Raw genomic sequence first — 15,705 nt, 5'->3', positions numbered from 1 at the left:
AAATGCCTGTGGTTATTGGTTGTGTTGCCAATACATTTAAAATTTAGACTGTGCACAAAAAAACAGAAATTTCATGATCACTACTACTACTACATAAAAAGTGCACTTCCTAACCAAATGCTTGTCCTTGACGCAGTCTTCACCATAGGCTTTAAGCCTCTCAAGAAGCTCTGTGACCGCAGAGATTATAGCCTGTACATCCAAAGCTTTCAAATCACGGGAGAGGTCTTCAGTCAGCAGTCTTGTAATAAGGCCTTCTTGCAGGCTGTTCATTGGGTTCTCTTCAACTACAGGAAAAAAACAAAATTGTAGAAGTGAAGGAGGACAAGTAACATACTGAAGAACTGATATCTGTTAAGTGAGAATGAATTTTGGACAGACAAATGTAGAGCATCATTTGCATTTCACATATGAAGAATGCAATTACATTTCAAAGGGAACCTGAATGTTATCTGCCTGGCTGTCATGCTGACCTACAAAGTATAGAGAAGCATTTATTGCAAACTAGTTCCAATTGACGGTGAAACTACATATAAAATGTGATTTTGTAAAAATAAACTAAAAAAAAAACCACAAAATACTTGTATGTATGGACAATATTTCGTGTATAACAAGGCAGCTCTGAGGATATACTTTCCTTTTCAATAAACTAAATTAAACACGAATTAAACGCTATTCTTTACATGGATGTACTCCTTGCAATGAAAACTTCAAATGTATAACATATACATGTATAGCATGTAAAATGCCTTCCAGTCAAGGAAAACAGACCAGCAATATCCTAAACCAATGTGGCAGAGATTAAACTGTCCATGATCAACCACACACCATCAGCGCGCACCATCAACACACACGCGCGCACCATCAACACACGCGCGCGCGCACCATCAACACGCGCACCATCAACACGCGCGCGCGCACCATCAACACACGCGCGTACACACACGCGCGCCCACCATCAACACACACGCGCGCCCACCATCAACACACACGCGCGCCCACCATCAACACACACGCGCGCCCACCATCAACACACACGCGCGCCCACCATCAACACACACGCGCGCCCACCATCAACACACACGCGCGCCCACCATCAACACACACGCGCGCCCACCATCAACACACACGCGTGCGCCCACCATCAACACACACGCGTGCGCCCACCATACACACACACACGTGCGCACCATCAACACACACACACGTGCGCACCATCAACACACACACGCGCGCACACCATTAACACACACACGCGCGCACACCATTAACACACACACCCCAAAAGTTTTAGGCAGGTGTGGAGAAAAAGAACAAGGAGTCCTGGAAGTGATGGTTTGCTCCTCACAGAGCCCTGATCTTAACATCATGGATTCTGTCTGGGATAACATGGAGACAGAAGGATTTGAGGCAGCCTACATCCACAGAAGATCTGTGGTTAGTTCTCCAAAATGTTTGGAACAACCTCCCTGCCGGAAGCCTTTAAGCTTAGAACTGGATAAAAACATTTTGTGAACATATTAACAATGAAAAATAAAAACAGCAAATGAAGTACAGAAAGCATATTGTGCTTACCTTCATCCTCTTTTTTTACAGTTCCTTGCTCTTCCTTCCCAATAGTTTTCTCCCTAAGGTTCTGAATTGCATGTAGAATTTTTTTGATGGTTACTTCCACTTGGTCGGAAAAACCTTGGACGTATTTTTCATCAGACTCTTGGCTTCCTGCCATAGGCAAAATTCAAGTCAATTTCAGACAGCAATAGCAATCAAAACAGTTTTTTTTTTTAACCTTGCGTTGCATTCTTTTTCTTTGAGTCCACTGAGGGACACAGAAGTCTTAAACTTTTGGGCTATACCTCCGCCTAGAGGAGGACTGGCAACCAAAACAGGGTAAAGCCTCTCATATTACAAGCATATGTCAGTTTTGTAGCAAAGCAATACAAAGAGCATGATCATAAACACAGAGGGGTGGGACCTGTGTCCCTCAGTGGACTCCAAACTTTTCAAGTGGACTAGGAGCAAAGCTTGGGGGGACCTCAAAGATTAAGTCGAGGGAGTTAAGACCTATATCAAATAGTCAGATACTTTTCCACAGCTCTCTGTACCTAATGTACCTATTTTTCTGTTCTGCTTATGTCACCAGCCCATTTTGAAGAGTGATATTCCTTACAGCAATCACCTGTGCAGCTCAAGCCTTAAATACACACTTATTGAAGCACTATTGTGTTTGATCCTGTGCAGATTGTCATGTTTCCCTCACCTATATGCCACAACTGATTAGTGTGATGGAAAAGGCAGGAAAGCCAAACTTTATTGGAAAGGTGCAGTTATACTTAAATCTTTGCTTCCCATCTTCATGTATGGTTTCTCATTTAGAGTACTTGATTTACATTTTCTGTCTAAAATATATTGAACTTTTGAATGCCATCATCATCTTTAAAATGTCATCTTACTCTTAGCTCTTCCAATTGCCTGCAAACGGGATTTCCACAAGGAGAACTCCCTTCCTGCGATACGGATCTCTTCTCTGAGGTAGTGGATGCTCTTCAGAAAGCTCATGTGCTGTGCAGCCTCCTTCACTTCTGTCTCAGGCAGAAGAAACAGCAACTCAACATCCCTTAAGTCAACAGAGATCTCTTGCATGATGTCCAATGCTCCTGAACAAGCTTCAAAGTTTGTCCTGAATATACAAAAAAAAAAAAAGCCCACAAAAAAAGTGAAACTCTAAAAAGTACTTTTAATGAAACCTCCGTTTCATCAAATTTAATTTTATCCAATATCACTCTGAAATGCCTTTGGAAGACAAGCTTACCAAGAATAAAAAGGAGTCTCGCCAGGCGGCGGTCGGATTTTATCCACAGCTGTCTTTGAGGTTCTTATTTCTCTTAACATTTTCGTCACTGAATCATTCAGCTGCTGCCAGTCATTGTCCGATTTGCGCATAGTGCACAGCTTTGGCAGCCACTCAACAGTAGCAGGAGATGGAGTGTTCAATTCTGTTGCCTTAGAAATACCATCTTCACTATCACTGGCTTTTATGGGGCAACACTCTAGAAACCATGACAGCTCCTTCAGTACAACGCTGCATTGTGTAATAAGTTGCTGAAGTCTGTCAAACCATTGTTGCACCCCATCCTGAGGTGGGAAAGCAATCTTGTAATCATTAGATGCATCTAAGCGTAAATGGATCTCCTGAATGCTGCGTAACAATTTTCTGAAATATGAGGGGAAAAAAGTGATAAAACAGTGGAGTAAAAGATAAAAGCTACTTAAGCCAGCCATATTCTTAGGAATCTGGACAGTCAGCTGCTTAGACAATAGGGCTGTAAATGACTCAACAATGAGGATATTTGTTAACTATTCTCATTATCGATTAGTTGGTTGGGTCTCCTAGCTCTCTCCTCCACGAGGAGGGCACAGCAAGCAGTGGGCAGGTGCCATAACCAGCCTATTGGCTTCTGCAATTTGAAATGGCCAATAGCAGGCTGGCTATTGCATCCGCCCACTACCTGCTGTATTTACAGTCAGCTGCCGTCTGCGGAACCTTGCCAATGGCAAATGTCATTTCCTAGCTGAAGCTATTTTAACAATACATTTTAAAAATTATAAAAGGTGGGGTGGGGGGAAGTCATTTTTGCTTTTGGCCTCCCAAATTCTGCTGCAGGAGCTTGAAAGGCACCCCAAACGTGCCTCCCACCCAAAGTGTGATCACCCGCACTGGAATGCACGGTACCGCAATGCCATGCTTTCCAGTGCAGGCAATTGCAAATGCAGTTTTATTCTCAACCACTTGCTGACCGGGGTGTTTACACCCCCTTCCTGTCCAGGCCATTTTTCAGTATTCAGCGCTGCGGTACTTTGACATTTATTCCGTCATGCAACGATGTACTGAAATTAATTTTATACTATTTTTATTTTTTTCTATATACTGAAAAAAATTTGGGGAAAAAAAAAAAAAAACAGTTTTCCCTACGTTATGTTATAAAACAGTTATTACCCAAATTTTTGGCAAAATATAAAACACGGGGTCATGTTGGGTCAAAATACACCAAACATGTCAAGCTTTAAAAGTGCGTGCGTCCACGAACTGGCAAAAACTACCATACCCTAAATTGTCCATAGGCGACACTTTAAAAGCTTTTACCGCTCAACAGTTTAGTGTTATCAGTGATTGATGGCCCTAGAATTATTGCTCACTGCGACGATACGTAACATGTGCGGCGTAATGGATGCAATCGTCATTTCAGCACGTAGACGCACTCGACGCATGTTTGCATGTGTATGTGGGGGGCAGAGGACTTTAACATTTTTTTTTACATTGTTCTAATTACCTTTATATGCGCTTAATTTTTTTATATTTATTTTGTAACATTATTTTAAACATTTTTTTTCCACTTAACTTTATTGCTATCACATAGGGGACTAACAAGCCCCCTTTGTGATAGCCAATTTTTAGTGACAGGTCCTCTTTATGGAGACATCAGGGGTTAAGACCCGTCATCTAGGGACCCCCAGAGAAGCTGATGAAGCAAGCACCTGCTTCACCAACTTCTCTCCGGTTTCTGTACCGGAGAGTGACGGAGGAATGCAGGCAGTGATGTAATACACATCACTGCCTGCATTCCGAAGAGGAGATCAAACGGAGGTCGTGTACTGTGCTCCGTTTGACCTCAGGCCGCAGAGCTACTGTGCTGGTCCCGGGCTCACAGCGGAGCTCGGGATCGCCAGCAGCGGCTGCAACGGAGGGGGCGCACACCCGCACGCCTATTACAACTCAGACGCCCGAACGCTTGTATATAAAAACAGCCATCGCTGGCTGTTTACATTCCAGGCTGATTTGCCGCTCGTGCCCGCCACCTAGCGGCGGGATGGGACGTTTAAAAACGCCCACCCGCATTCATGAAGCCGCTGTCTGGCCGTTTCATTACAACGGCCGGACAGCAGGTGGTTAAGTAAACTTTATGTTTTTAACACTGCATTTGTGTATTTTAAATTAAGGATGGTATTTATTTGTATCCGATTAATCAAAAAAATAACCAGCCAACTAATTGATGAGAATAATTATTAGTTGCAGCCTATTCGACAATTTAACCTTCAGCTGAATTGTAAACAGTGAGTTGTCTGGCAATCCCTTATTACTAAATGGTGTACATGACAATGGTGCACAGGGTACTTTATTTCTGCTTTGTTAGGAGAAATATGCAGAATATTGGAAGAAACTTTATTAATGGCTGCAGAAAATGTATCCACTAGTTGCTAGGGATGCATCGATACAGATTTTTCCATATCGATATGTTTTTTCCGGTACTCGCGGATACAGAATACAGATACCGGAAGTCCCATTAAGGAAGCCAGGCTGCATGTAATGACCCACCACCTGGCTTCCTTATTAGCAGGGAAGCCGTCTCCATGCTCCCTCGTCACCAGGTGACAAGAAAGCCGGATTCTCGACCAATCGGGAAGCTGGGCAGCGCGTAACAACTCGCTGCCGCGCTTCTCGATACCGAAAGTTCGGGTATCGGGCTAGGCATCGGAGCATTTGGTCAAGTACGAGTACTCGCCCAAATGCTTGGTATCGGCACCAATACCGTTACTAAATATCTGTGCTTCCCTACTATAGTTGCACATATGGTCTTCTTAATGGTTTGAAAGGACTAAGAGGCTGAAAGGTACCTGAACATAATCCACTGCTCAGTAATATCTGTGAGAGAGCTTCTCTGCTTCACTAGAACCTTTAGCAGGTGACCAGAAAAACCCTTGGATCGCTCAATGTTCCCCAATCCTAATTCCTAAACAAAGCAAAAACAATTAGGTTAAATGTAAGTAAAGTTAGAGGGGAAAAAAATGACAAAGCATCGAATATAAAGATGGAATTAACAGAACTCTGATTACTACAGTTTTTTCAGATGTCTAAGAACACTTCCATGTGTTATGCAGTTATATGTACATTTTTTTCTTTTTTTTCTCCTGCTTACTAGGGATGCAACTAAATTTCAGCCAAAAATGGCACTTTGGGCAAAGTACCATAACGGCTGAAAACTCCATACATCCCCAGCTTCTCAACAAAAAAACTTAACAAAATAATTAATTTTACAAAATTTGACAAAGGCTAAAAAAAAGTCTTTCAGTTTCGGTCTGACAAATTCAATTTCGTTGCATCCCTACTGCTTACCTATTCATGGCATTTAATCTAAGTGAACAATCCCCGTTCTAGCAGAAAAGTAAGGAAGTGTTGTGAAAAACCAATCTGCTGAAACTGAACTCCGGGCGAAATTATTATAAACTACCCACTCACTGCAAGGATTAATGTAGTATTTAAAGGAGAATTATGAGGCGAGCCTCATAATCTGAGCCGATGTGTGACAATGAAACTGTCACAGGTCGGCAAGTGTGTGTGTGTGGTGTGTGGGTGTATGTATGTATGTATGTGTATGTGTGTGTATATATATATATATATATATATATTTTAGCACCTAGGCAAAAATGAGCAGTTAACCCTGGCAATGCGGGGGTAGCCCCACTGTTCGGGAAAATAGAAGTCTATTTGCCGGGAGTTCATCTTTAAAACTGCAGCTGCATCATATCCATACAGCCTTCTTTGATGAGGCATTACACTATAAAATAAAATCATATAGAACCTCTATGTCGCTGTCTACATATACATGTTAAATTGTCTGATGAGAATCAATCAGTTCACAAAACCAAGAGCTAAATATATTACCTTTGCAGGAGACACAAGTGCAGTTTCTAATCTTGAGATACGTGCCAGAGATCTGTAAAAATATTTTTGACATCCATCCCAAGTTGCTGTGATTTCACCTAGTAACCTAAGTTACACAAACAGAATATTAGCCTATTAGCGTCATGTATTTTGCCATCTAATTTATCATGCAAACACAAAAATGTAGCACTACGTGATTAACAGCAGTACATTAGGACATTTTGAACACACTTATATAGTCTCAATATATGCTGCAACACAAGGAGAAAAAAAAAAAATTGCTGCCAATTTTCTACATTAAACACTCATTTACACCACTGCATTACAGTTAATGTGTAGCACTGCACGATATGCGTTTGTGTGCTGCAGTGCCATTCATTTTAACTAGCACCACAACGTGTCTGGCAACACACCACCATGTATTCTAGTAGGCTGTGTTACCAAAATTGCAGCAGGTACTATTTTAGATGTCTGGAAGAAAGCACAAAAGAGAGGGGGCCCGGAAACGCGTCAACGCTGGCTATTGGCACATAGGAACTGTTCTGTCACAACTTCCACTTGGCTTATCCTGGTTCTTGGTCCTAAGGCTATCTTAAGGACTGTTTGTGAGTACTATTTTAACTGTTTTGCCTGTACTTGAATAAAACTCATCTGCACTAGGGAAGGCGCCCCTCTCTTTTGTGCTTTCTTCCAGACACCACAGTCTCCCTGGCTGAAGTGGGGCAGCATCCTGCAGCATGCTTTCATACCAAATCCTTCAGAGGATCGGTTGTCTCTGGCGCGCTTAGTTTGTTGTTCATTCGTTTTGCACTATTTTAGATGTGGTGCATTTGGCAGCCCATTTAAATGAATGTTAAATGCACCACAAAAGGGATCAAACTGGTGTTAATGGGGCCTTAAACTAAAAAATGTGATCACTCTGATCAGCCATCTTCAACTATGTTCTGCCTGCACTTATGGTGAATGAAGCAACCGCACAAGGCTTAACATATGTAGGCTTGCACATGCTTACATTTCAGGATGCTATGGGACAGTAATAACGTGGCATATTTTTTCTAACTTGTACTAGGTGGCGATATTACCCTACCATTCAGGATCTACGATCTGTTGCCTGTGTCCTTCAATGAACGGGAGAGAAAAAGTTTTGCCTCTTTTCAAGTAACTTAAATATTAACAAAAATGTATCTCATCTGTGTATCACGGTCAGCTGTAGAACCTCAAATCATACCTGAATTGATGTTGACACCGTCCTTCCTTCTGGAGGCTGGCTACTTTTGTTTCCTGTGGTCCCTGCGTGTTGTAGCCACTGCTCCAAGCTCCTTCCCGTGATGGACTACAATCTCAATACAAATGATAGTAAACTGAACATGAGCTTGTAGTCCATCATGAGAGAAAACATGGAGCGACGGCTACTTTACAACACACACAGGGACCAGGGGGGAACAAAAGTAACCACATTTGCGAAGGGAGAATTGTGTCACCACAAATGCAGAGATGATTCGAGAATCTATGGCCGAGTGATACACAAATAACATACATTTATGTTAATAGTTAAGCTACTTAAATGCATTATTAAGACTTAACTGCTGAGTTTAGTGTCACTGTACAAAAAAAAAAAAAAAAGATATATATTTTTTTACAACTAAATGTAACTGTATCAAGTAAAGCAGGACATAAAACATCATACTCAGCATTGGTCTCCACTGTGTTGTTTGAGATCGTCAAAGCATTGTTCACATCCAATGGCTGCAGGCAAAGTATATCCTGATTGTTCTTAGTGCGTATCCAAGTAAGCCCTTTTCGGTATGACAAGCCTACAGTTTATGAACAAAATGACAATATATGACACATGAAAACAATAAACAACAAGAAAACAAAAAAATAAATATTAACCAGATATAACAAACAGCTGGCTCTTTTGTATTCAATTATTTTGCTGCAGTAAATATTAATGCCAGGAATCTAGAGATGTTCTTAGGTACATGTTTAACTAATTTTAACACTCCTGTAAACTCCGCTCCCCACAAATATTTGTTAAATACTGACATTTATAGGCACATCAATGTATTTAAGCGAACAAATCCCACCAGATGTCTGCAGATGTACTTAAAACTTAGCACTGGGTTAACATTGTATGATAAAAGGAACTCTTTGAATAGAACCCTGGAGAAAATCTGTGGTGCAAAATATGAAAATCATAAAGAAATCTATGATAGAAACCCATAAATATAAAGTTCATAAACATTAGCTCTGAAGTCCCACAGGAGTACAACTCACTGAATGCAGCAATTGAATTAAAAAAACAAAATCTGTGCCGCAGCAGTAGACAATTCATATGAGCAGGAGGATGTAAAAGTGCTGTAGCCCTGCCCCACTCATTTAATCACAGTCGGACTTTCTCAGAAGCTGTGCTTATCGTGCATTGGGGTGGGCACTCCCACACATGGAGTTAGCAGTGTGGTCACAGCCTTTGAGAGATTGAGCTGATATACCTTAACGCTAGGCGAGCATTTAAAGTCCATTTCCACCTTTTTATTGTGGTAATGTAAAGGTGCAGTGATAATGTATATGTGTGCACATTTTCATGACTCACAAGCTATTATGCCTGAATCCTAGAAATTCAAAATTTTCTACACAGGAAATTCAGACTGACACCAGGGCCTGATTGTAAAGCTGCCCCCTCCGTGATTCTTGCTCATTTGTAAAATACACACATTGCCTGCAAAACACAGGCGTTTCCATGAGGATATGAATTGGAAAGCTAACAAAAAACACAAGTTTCTGTGTTCATATACAGCCACTGCATATTACTGCTTCATGTATACTCGGTGTACAATGGTGGCATATGCTCTTTTAAAAAAAATACCACAGCAAAAGGTGAAAATGGCCTTTAAAGGAGAACTATGGGGTTAGGGCTTTTACCCATAGTTCTCCTAACGGTAACGGGAGGACACAAACTAGCGTCCTCCCATCACCCAAAGCTCAGTATACACCGAGCTACAGCTCGCGGTATACTGAGACGCCGCAGCTGAAACGTATGCTGCGTGAGTGACAGTTGGTTCCTGTAACAGTTTTAAGTCTACAAGTCTCATATAAAAGCTTGCCAAGAGCTACTTATTAGTTTAGGAAGAAGTGGGGGAAGAGAGTGCGTTTGTGGTGGAGAAGTTTACACTCTTCTCTGTGGTGGAGCACCATTTTGGAATGGACAATTTATAAGCTCATATAAACTGCCTACTGCTATTGTTGCAAAGGATTTGCACTTTGAATTGCTGCATTGAGCAAGTTGTACTCCTCTGGAAATTTTATAGTCAGGGATTTCTATTCTAATGATACTGAAAAAAAAAAAAAAAGTCTCTCACTTCATGGCTTACTTAAAATCACTAAGACGGAAAAACAAGGTAATGTGCACTCATCTAGAATTTGATCAATTCAGAGAATTGGCTTACCACTTTTGGCGAGCATTTTGAAAAGTTCAGAGAGTGCCCTCTGCTTCTGCAATAGGATGTTCTTGGCTTCTGACTTCTGCTTCTCCTTCTCAGCTGTTTGGTTTACAGTAAGATTCTGAAGCTCTTTTACAGACTCAGCGATACCTTCTGCAATTAAGTCAGAAAACCCATTAGACAAGGTTGAATAAACAAATTATGGCTTAACATGGTGGTGATTTTTAGTACACAGCAACGTGCTTGAACTATCAGAGGAAAAAAAAAAAAAAGCAAAAAGACAATGTGCATGCCTGTAAATTCATTGAGGTTTTCAAATAATGCTGGCATTTGGCTCTTCTTTATAAATGTAGTGCACAGTTTCCCCATCTTCTTTGTTAATTTAGGCAGGCGATGCTGAAGAGACTCTGACGAATAAATGTTCTCTCCACAGTTTAGCTGTGAAAACAAATGTGCAAATGACTGCTTATTAATAGGCAAGTTTAAACAGGACATACCATTCTACCTTAAAACCTATAATGAAAATTACCAAACCAAAATACCACGTATGCCGTCAAAACCACTTATTTGAGCTCAACACTAAAACACATGGGATACAGTTATCTGTATTATGGTGATTGTGTATTAAATAGGAGTCAGCTGCATGTTAGTGAGAGTAAAATAGGTTTTTTGCACTTGCCGTAAAGCCCTTTTCTTGAAGTATGTAACGTGACACAAAGTCTTGAACCTTCGAGGTATAGGGACCCTTACCTGATATGGAAGCCTGCCACACAAATAGAGGGAAGACACTGAGAACCAACCTGATGATCAAGTTGGAAAAAGAACCTGAATCAAGTAAGAATCTGATTACCTAAAATCCACCAAACAGGTGGAACAACCACAAATTCCAGCATAAGGCAGTGAAGACCCACAAACTTGATGTGGTCAGCAAAAAGGGACAATCCCTGGAAGGAACAGATCCCATTAATGAATCTAGGACAATATAGGTGCAGGTAAAAATAAGCAGCTGGTCCAATGGGAAGGTGCACAGCCTTTACACTCCTGATCCCATGTCTGAACCATGTGACCTGCCTAAAGAAGGATTTCTTGATGAGGAAGGAACCTCCTTGTTCTTAAAGGGCAGACAGTGGCCAATGGGGATAAAGCAGTGAAGCCCCACAGAAACCAGATCTCAAGGAGGGATCTTGCAGGTGTTAAGCCAGTCAGAGAGATGAGGACTGCAAGGGTTCATAAAGCTGACTGTACAGGAGTTCAACTAAGCACTTCATAATGGCACTAGACTGAAAAGTGGATACAATGCTCCAAGAAGAGCCAGGAATGCTTGAGCAACACCGAGGATCCAGGTAGAGAAGTCAGTTCTGGTTGAGCTAGTAAGCCAGGGGGTCCCCTCTGGAGAGGAGGGACGCTGAGGGGTACAACATGGACTATTATGGGCTTCTCATATCCTAAGGACAGGTGATTTCCCTGGGGAAGAGAGAGTGGTGTTCTAGATAAAGCATAGCACCAGAAACTGAAATGCCATATGGAGGCAGGTTTCCTCTCCTGCCTCTCGTGGAATCCTTGATGGAATCAGATCAGGCCCAGGAACCTTCAGGGCTCTCCCAGTCCATGTAGGGGAATACCTGGAATAGCAGGTGTAATGGTAAGATCTTTGCTGTAGGAGATCTGAAAGACTCAAGACAGGAGACAACAGACTGAGCCTCCAATGGCAAAAATGACCTCTTGCATTTCCAAGGTGAAAGCAGAAGGCTGTGCTTTGACAAACCAGTGGCCCGGCCTGTACTAAGGCTTTGGGAAGTTCAGATACATAGGATGGTGCCAGACCACACTTACAGCCTCTAAAACGAAATGCCTGCCCCATAATAATCATCTGACAATAGGAAAGCTGCAGAACAATGCACTAAATCAAATTTCAGTTCCTAAAAATTACTTTTGTATCAAGGAATTTAGGCAAATTATATATAATTACACTTGCTTGTCCTAATCTAGAGACCTTTTAAAATATTGTGTCTTTCTTTAAAAGAATGAATTGGTAGAAAGTTAAAGGGGTAGAGGATTAGGTTCTGCTTTTTCTAAATCAACAGCTTTACAAAGTTATAAAAAAAAGTTGAGCTAAACTGACCAGCAAATTAAGTAGTATTTTTCCATTTAATGCATAAATAGATTTTCATTTAGCAATAGGCACAACCATTAGCACATTAGCCTTGTTTGTCTAGGTAATATACAATTTATTTAATGTCCTTACAGGTGCACTGCTTGCTCCAGTTAAAGTAGCCTTCAGAATGGAAATTAACCGTGGTTGTAGTACAGAGCTTCCTTTGATCTTTAAACCTGCGGAGCTGTCATTGAAATCCATTTGTTGCTCTTGAACACTTTCAATTAGTGCAGGACAAGATGGTTCACACAGAGCTGCTTCAAACTTCTTTGTAAATTTAAAGAGTGTTCTAAAAGTAATGTAAAAAAAAAAGTATAAATTGCAAAATACAGCATTAAGAACAATATGTTGCTAGGCACCAAGAACAAATATTTACAACTAAACCTATAAACGTATTCACTTAATCAGATTCAGAAAGGGTTTTATGCTTCAAATATCCAGCTCCAATCTTTTAAAGCGGACCTTTCCTCCCCTCCACCCACATCTCTTTAGCATGTTTCTTGCCTTCTGCAAGTTGTTTTATTATATTCAGTGGAGCTCCTAGAGTGACAATGTTACCTCCTGTGTGAGACTGTATAGAAGTGTTGTCACCTCAGAATGAGCACAGCTTTCAGTATCTCCACAGCTACATGACTGCCCATTTTGGAGGGAGAGCCTGTAAGCTGTGTGAGCACGGCTCAAAAAAGTTAAATAGAAAAGTTTGCAAAAACTTTGGAAGGTTGAAAATGGGATTCCACATTCTAAAAATACATTTGCTGAACTAAACAAATGCTCAGCATTGCTTACTTTGCTGTTAGGCAATAACACAAATTATGTGGGAAAACCACTTTCCTAAACTCAAAAAAAGCTTTTGGTGACTATGCAGCTGAACTTACTCACCGATGCGTCTTTTCCACAGACTGCTTCACAGACCAGAAGCTGACATCGTTCCACTTGGATATTTTCACAAAGTCCTTAGGATACAACATATATTTATTACATAAAATATTACAATATAAACATTTTAGTTGCTTAAAATATACAGCATATAGGTCACAAGTAAATTAATCAACAGTGAACTGAAGAAAGAAACAATACTGCACACAGGAGATGGACATTTAAAGTTCAGCTCCATAGGAGAAATTTACAGTCATTGAGTCAGGAGATTTTTGCAATGGGAATACATGCAGCAACAAACAATGATTTTCCAAAGGGTTAGAAACTGTCAGGTTATCACTGTCAGCATTATGTTAGGGGAAATTGTCCTCAAGGGGGTATAACCTCAGTGCAGACCTAGACAGATTTCCCCAGAATCACTTCAGGCAGGAGAGGGGGAACGTTCTTCTGCGACCTTGCTTGGTGCAGCTTCACAGTAAGGACTTATTTGCACGGTCACAGAGGGCGGAACAGCGTGCAGAAAGCCCTATTTATGCACCCAAGAGTTGCAGGTGTTCCACACAGCTGCTAAAAATCAACAGGCTGACACACTGCAGCTGTATGGCTTTTCATACATCCAAGCATATAGCTGGGTACAGAGGCTGACAAACGGCCCTAGATGCTTTCTGTGTCCAGGGCTGTGCATCTGTCCTGTATGCATGTTCAGATGTGTGGGAAGATCTATACAACTGCTGTGTGTCATCATGTAGATTTTTTTTTAACAGGCTTTATGGAACACCTGCGACTCCTGACGCATAGAAAAGGGCTTTCTACATGCTGTACGGGCCCCAGCTGTCTGCTTCCATATTAAAAAGCGCCAAATATAAAAGTAGGGTATACACTGGTAGATTTTCAAACAAATGTTTATACAAAATCTCATCGGACTTTCAATAATGCCATCAGACACTTGACAAATCTCATTTGAAATTTTGTTTGAATTTAGCATTCAATCTTGGAATAAATGGAGTTTCCTAAAATAAAACCACATTCACTGTAAGAATTTCATTTGATCGAGATTTTCCAACATGCTCTGTCCATTTTCTTTGTCACTGTGATCGAAACTGATCGATTTCACAACTATTAGAAAGTCGAACAAACGTTGTCTGTATAAAATTTTAACCATGTAGATTACCCTACTGAAACAAAAAAAAAAGACAAAAAAAAATCAATCATGCATAATATGATACAAAAAACAGTCTCCTAAGCTTAGGCTCCAGTCTACAGAGAGCTCATTGTGCGGGATTAATCGGTTCGTATAACTGGAAGGAGTTGTTTTAAGCAACAACATGAGGAACCAGACACATTTTCAACAACTCCAAACATCTTTCAACGGATATGGTATGAACTACACCAATTGACTGAAGCAGTCTGGGGATACTGTGCCACAGGTAACTGTGTGGCTAATCTTACCATCTTCTTGGACTCTAAACTTAAGCATACACCTAAAGAGTAGGTAAAACTACCAGGATATCTTATCCTACCATAATTTTACTTGTATGCCTACGTATTTTGGGTGAAACCTACAGTATTAGAAAAAAGAAATCCCTTTACATAATGTTTCAGGGTCAGTGAGGATACACTTATTCCAGCAACTATTTTGTTCTGGGGAAAAGTGAATGGGTCCAGGAGGACACAACAAAGTGAAGATGCATGAACAAGATAAAAAAATGTGTATTACATATAAATGATAAATAGTCAGCATAGTAAACATTATACAACCGGCCCTTTGAGGGTAACCATACTGCTGATGCGGCCCCCGATGAATTTGAGTTTGCCACCCCTGCCCTACAGACAGAAAATGTTATGCATTGGATGTTGATGGTGAACCTGCTTACAGAATGCTCTGACTCCTGGGCTTTACTTTACCTTCCAGATTTAAATCACCTGACAGTTTAACTTGACAAGAGTATGCTAAAAGGTGACAATACACCTTACGATTATTGGACAAAACTTTTCGTCTGATGATCGAAATGTCGTACGCTTTTCGCAAGGTATTATTGCAAGGTTCAATCAGCGGTAGTTAAAAAAAAAACACCTGGACGACTTGCGGTAATTGACCGCAATTATTTTCGTTTGCGCAGTGTTAATCGTACGACTTTTGGACGGACGGAAACGCCACCAACCATGCGAACATCGTGCGATCGACCAAAGTTTTCAAACATGCTAGACCGTCAAAAGTCGTACGATTATACAGTACTATCGGTCGGGCACTCTATTCACACGTTACGATTGTCGTACGAAAAGACAATCGCATACGATTATCGTACGATAATCGTAAGGTGTATGGGCACCTTAAGAGTAGACTAAGTTAAAAAAACAAAACCCAAAACCTCTATTTTGCAAACTGCTGCTTGTATATACTATAATCAACTGATATCTTACCTTTAGCTCTTTTTCCACTGGATTACGTAATTCAGTAATCCTTGCTTGGATAGATGGCAAAAATTGTTTATAGTAATGGTAGAGATTCCTAA

General features: G+C 40.8%; 1 protein-coding gene across 1 annotated transcript in view; it reads right to left on the bottom strand.

Annotated features, from left to right (window-relative positions):
• MDN1 (midasin AAA ATPase 1) overlaps window positions 1-15,705 on the bottom strand; it is a 148,956-nt gene that overhangs the window by 14,704 nt on the left and 118,547 nt on the right. Inside the window, exons 71-82 of the mRNA XM_018572096.1 lie at window positions 15,614-15,701; window positions 13,196-13,269; window positions 12,407-12,605; window positions 10,455-10,599; window positions 10,168-10,314; window positions 8,409-8,535; window positions 6,722-6,827; window positions 5,674-5,789; window positions 2,813-3,214; window positions 2,454-2,680; window positions 1,576-1,722; window positions 115-281 (exon numbers count right to left, since the gene is read on the bottom strand). Of these exons, the coding sequence (XP_018427598.1) occupies window positions 115-281; window positions 1,576-1,722; window positions 2,454-2,680; window positions 2,813-3,214; window positions 5,674-5,789; window positions 6,722-6,827; window positions 8,409-8,535; window positions 10,168-10,314; window positions 10,455-10,599; window positions 12,407-12,605; window positions 13,196-13,269; window positions 15,614-15,701 (1,945 nt within the window). The remainder of the gene's footprint in view (window positions 1-114; window positions 282-1,575; window positions 1,723-2,453; window positions 2,681-2,812; window positions 3,215-5,673; window positions 5,790-6,721; window positions 6,828-8,408; window positions 8,536-10,167; window positions 10,315-10,454; window positions 10,600-12,406; window positions 12,606-13,195; window positions 13,270-15,613; window positions 15,702-15,705) is intronic.

This window comes from Nanorana parkeri, unplaced genomic scaffold (genome assembly GCF_000935625.1).
Source record: "Nanorana parkeri isolate BGI_ZX_2015 unplaced genomic scaffold, ASM93562v1 scaffold1937, whole genome shotgun sequence".
In the NCBI taxonomy this organism is placed as follows: domain Eukaryota; kingdom Metazoa; phylum Chordata; class Amphibia; order Anura; family Dicroglossidae; genus Nanorana; species Nanorana parkeri.
The sequence above is the reverse complement of the archived record's forward strand: the minus strand, read 5'-3'. Positions and strand labels throughout refer to the sequence as shown.